The sequence below is a fragment of the Typha angustifolia genome, chromosome 12 (assembly GCF_048772165.1).
Source record: "Typha angustifolia cultivar Huaian chromosome 12, ASM4877216v1, whole genome shotgun sequence".
NCBI lineage: Eukaryota > Viridiplantae > Streptophyta > Magnoliopsida > Poales > Typhaceae > Typha > Typha angustifolia.
The window spans coordinates 4,425,274-4,428,455 of NC_133250.1; the positions used below are offsets into that span (position 1 = coordinate 4,425,274).

Below are 3,182 nucleotides of genomic sequence, written 5' to 3' on the forward strand. Positions count from 1 at the left end.
AGACGCCACATTGAGGAGGTTGTGTGCCCATCTTAAACTTGCTCAGAACTGCATGAAGCAAGTTTATGATCGTAGCTATAGGGAGCAGGAGTTCGACATCGGCAATTGGGTGTTTGTGAGGTTGCAACCATATCGACAGGTGACCTTGCGTCCGATGCATAACCAAAAGTTAGCATATCGTTACTTTGGTCCGTTTCGTGTGTTGGAGCGTATTAGACTGGTTGCATATCGTTTAGAGCTGCCGGAGGGGTCGAGAGTGTATCCTGTCTTTCATGTTTCATTGCTGAGGGAGCAGATTGGAGATCATGAGATCGTTGGATCAACTCTACCGGAGCCATTGGAGGGGATAGAGATCGTAGAGCCAGTTCGAGTACTTGTTAGGCGACGACGACGACATGGTACCAGATTAGAGATGGAGATTCTAGTTTAGTGGCTTGGCAAGCCATCTGATGAGGCGACATGGGAGTTCGAGACTGATATCTTGGAGCGTTTCTCTGACTTTTCACCTTGAGGGCAAGGTAGGGGAAGCATGGTGGGCTGATACACTTAGTTAGGATCTTTTTTACTATATTAGTTATTTATTTTCATTAAAATAAAATTTCTGTAAGTCGCGTTCAAACGTAGGAGGGGTCGCGTTCGAACGCAAGAGGGGTCACGTTCGAACGTCCTTACGAACGCCTGCATCAGATTCGCAAATACAGAGAACACATATTGTCCATTCGAACGTGGTCGGGCGAGTTCCACGCGGAAGAACAAGCAGCAGCTGAGTGTCCTACCGAATAAGCAAGAGTCGAGCGCCAACGCGCTCAAGCTGAAGGTAGGAAAAGAGAGAAGACAAAGCAATGAGAGGGATCTATACTCCATGAGTTGTTGGAGAGAATAAACGAAACCAATCTTTTGAAGGCAGAAAACGGCCGCGTTCGAACGCTTGCATTGCGTTCACACATACAGAGATGGAGCTTTTGGTGCGTTCAAACACGATCGGGTGCGTTCGAACGCGATCGGCAGGAATCCTCTAGAATTAGGGTTACATATTATTTTAGGACTTGTTGGCTAGTCTCTATATATATGTGGATTGCTGCCAAATTCATAATGCTATTGGATTCTTGATTTCTTGCCTCTTATCATCTCTCTAATCGCTCTCCCTCCTCCCTCTTCACCATCCTTCCACCTCTATCGTTGGCAAAGTTTCTTCTAACTTCTAATCTCCCTTGTCTGTCGAGTCACCCATCTTCTTTGGGATCTCGGCCACTTCATTCCCTTTGTCTACATCCCTTAATCACATCTACTATCCACCTTCATATCCATACCCATCCATAACCCTAACATCCACTCCACCCATCACCACCACCATCACCCATGTTATTCCATGTTTTCGTTCTTGCTATAGTTCGAATCTGTGAAGGGTGTAAATACGAAAGTTGTAGATCAGGAAGTTATGGATCTAACACAATTAGTTTTATAATTTTCTGACTAGCAGAGAATATCTAACGAATATGAGTCTATGGTTGCGCGGATTGATTCCTATAATACATTCAGATCTTGAAGGAATCGTTGTGTAGCCTATCTTTGGTACCGAGAACTTATCAATTTAGTAACAGAGCTTATCATATTAATTAAACTTATTATATTATTAATTTTATTTTATTTTATTTATTATTTTATTTTCTTTTTGATTTGGGTTATTACAGTCTCGGGTGATGTTGGTGGTCCTCCCATCCACAATGACCTAGCGGGCGCCCTGCCGAACCAAGTCTTTGACTTGCTGCATTGACTTCTAGATCCATGAGCTCTTCTAATTCGCTTTACCCTGCCAAAAGGTGGTAGTAGCAAAGTATTTAGCCTTTAACACCCTTGTCCATAGAGATGATGGATTTGATATCGCTCTTCATACCAATTTGGCCACTAAAGCTTGATTCACTTAGACCGACCATTTAAAATCCATACCTCCATACTTTAGTGGTTTACAAATATTATCTTAGCTTCTTAGATAGATGTTTCTTTTAGCTCCCCTAAATCCCCACCAAAAGTCCCTAATAACTGCAGTCAATTTATCAATTAAACATTTGGGTAATAAAGTTGTGGACATATGGTAGATAGGTATAGCACTGAGCACTGAATTAATGAGGATTAGTTGACCCGCATGGTATAGTAGTTTTGCCTTCCATCCATCCAACTCCTTTCTAAACTTGTCTATTATGAAACTGAAGGCCTCCACCTTTGATCTTGGAAGGAGCAAGATGTTTCCAAGATATCTGGTCCTATAGATTCATGTCCTTCACATTGAGATGACTCAGGACCAGGGTCTTCCAACGTTCCTCAATACGAGAGTTAAATTGTTTTGATGACTTCTACAGGTTGATTGCTTGACCATACCACTTGCAGTATAGATTAACGCAGTTCTTGATATTGGTGACCTCCAAGTTAGCCCTCCCCATATGTAAAAGATCATCTACAAACATCATCTGCAAACATCATCTGCAAGATGGGAGGAGCATTCCTCACCAACTTAATGCATCTAATCCTCCTTAGCATCATTTCATGCTCCAGCAATACGGATAGTACGTTCAAACTGATGATGAATAAATAAGGTGAAAGAGGGCACCCTTGCCTTATGCCTCTCATAGGGGAGAAGTACCTATCAGCTGCACTGTTCACTTCGACCGTTAGAGAGGTGGTAGATATACATGCCTGGATTAGCTCAATGAAGTCGTCGGGGAAGCCAAAGAATTTTAGAGCGTCTCCTAGAAGTCTCCATTCCATGCGGTTGAATGCCTTTGATAGATCAGCTTTAATCATGAACAACCCAGATTGGCAATGGGTGTGCTTTAGATATCTCACCATTTCCTAAGTCAATACTTGGTTGTCGATGATTTGCTTGCCTAGAATGAAGGCATTTTGGGCTTTAGAGATTAGGGAACCTAGGAGAGGTTTCATTCTTGTTGTCAAAAGTTTGGTGATGATCTTGCCACGGTTGTCATCGTTGTCGCTAATCATTGTTGGGCCATCATTCTTTGGTATGAGGACAATATTGGATATATTCAGAACCTTGTCCATGGTTCTAGTAGCAAAGAATCTCCTTACTGAGCCGCCAATGGCAGTTTGAAGCACATGCCAGTTTGCTTGAAAGAATCTAGCGTTGATGCCATTGCGGACTGGAGCTCGATCTGGTGGGAGGTTCT

General features: G+C 42.7%; 1 protein-coding gene across 1 annotated transcript; it reads right to left on the reverse strand.

Moving 5' to 3' along the window:
• Window positions 1-2,448: 2,448 nt before the first annotated feature.
• LOC140772014 (uncharacterized mitochondrial protein AtMg01250-like) lies at window positions 2,449-2,844 on the reverse strand. Its single transcript, XM_073113891.1, has one exon. The coding sequence runs from the start codon at window positions 2,842-2,844 to the stop codon at window positions 2,449-2,451; it is 396 nt and encodes a 131-aa protein (XP_072969992.1).
• Window positions 2,845-3,182: the final 338 nt, after the last annotated feature.

Excerpts from the sequence above, each read along its gene's own strand:
- LOC140772014 (XM_073113891.1), bottom strand. The coding sequence starts at position 2,844 with ATGGTGAGATATCTAAAGCACACCCATTGCCAATCTGGGTTGTTCATG.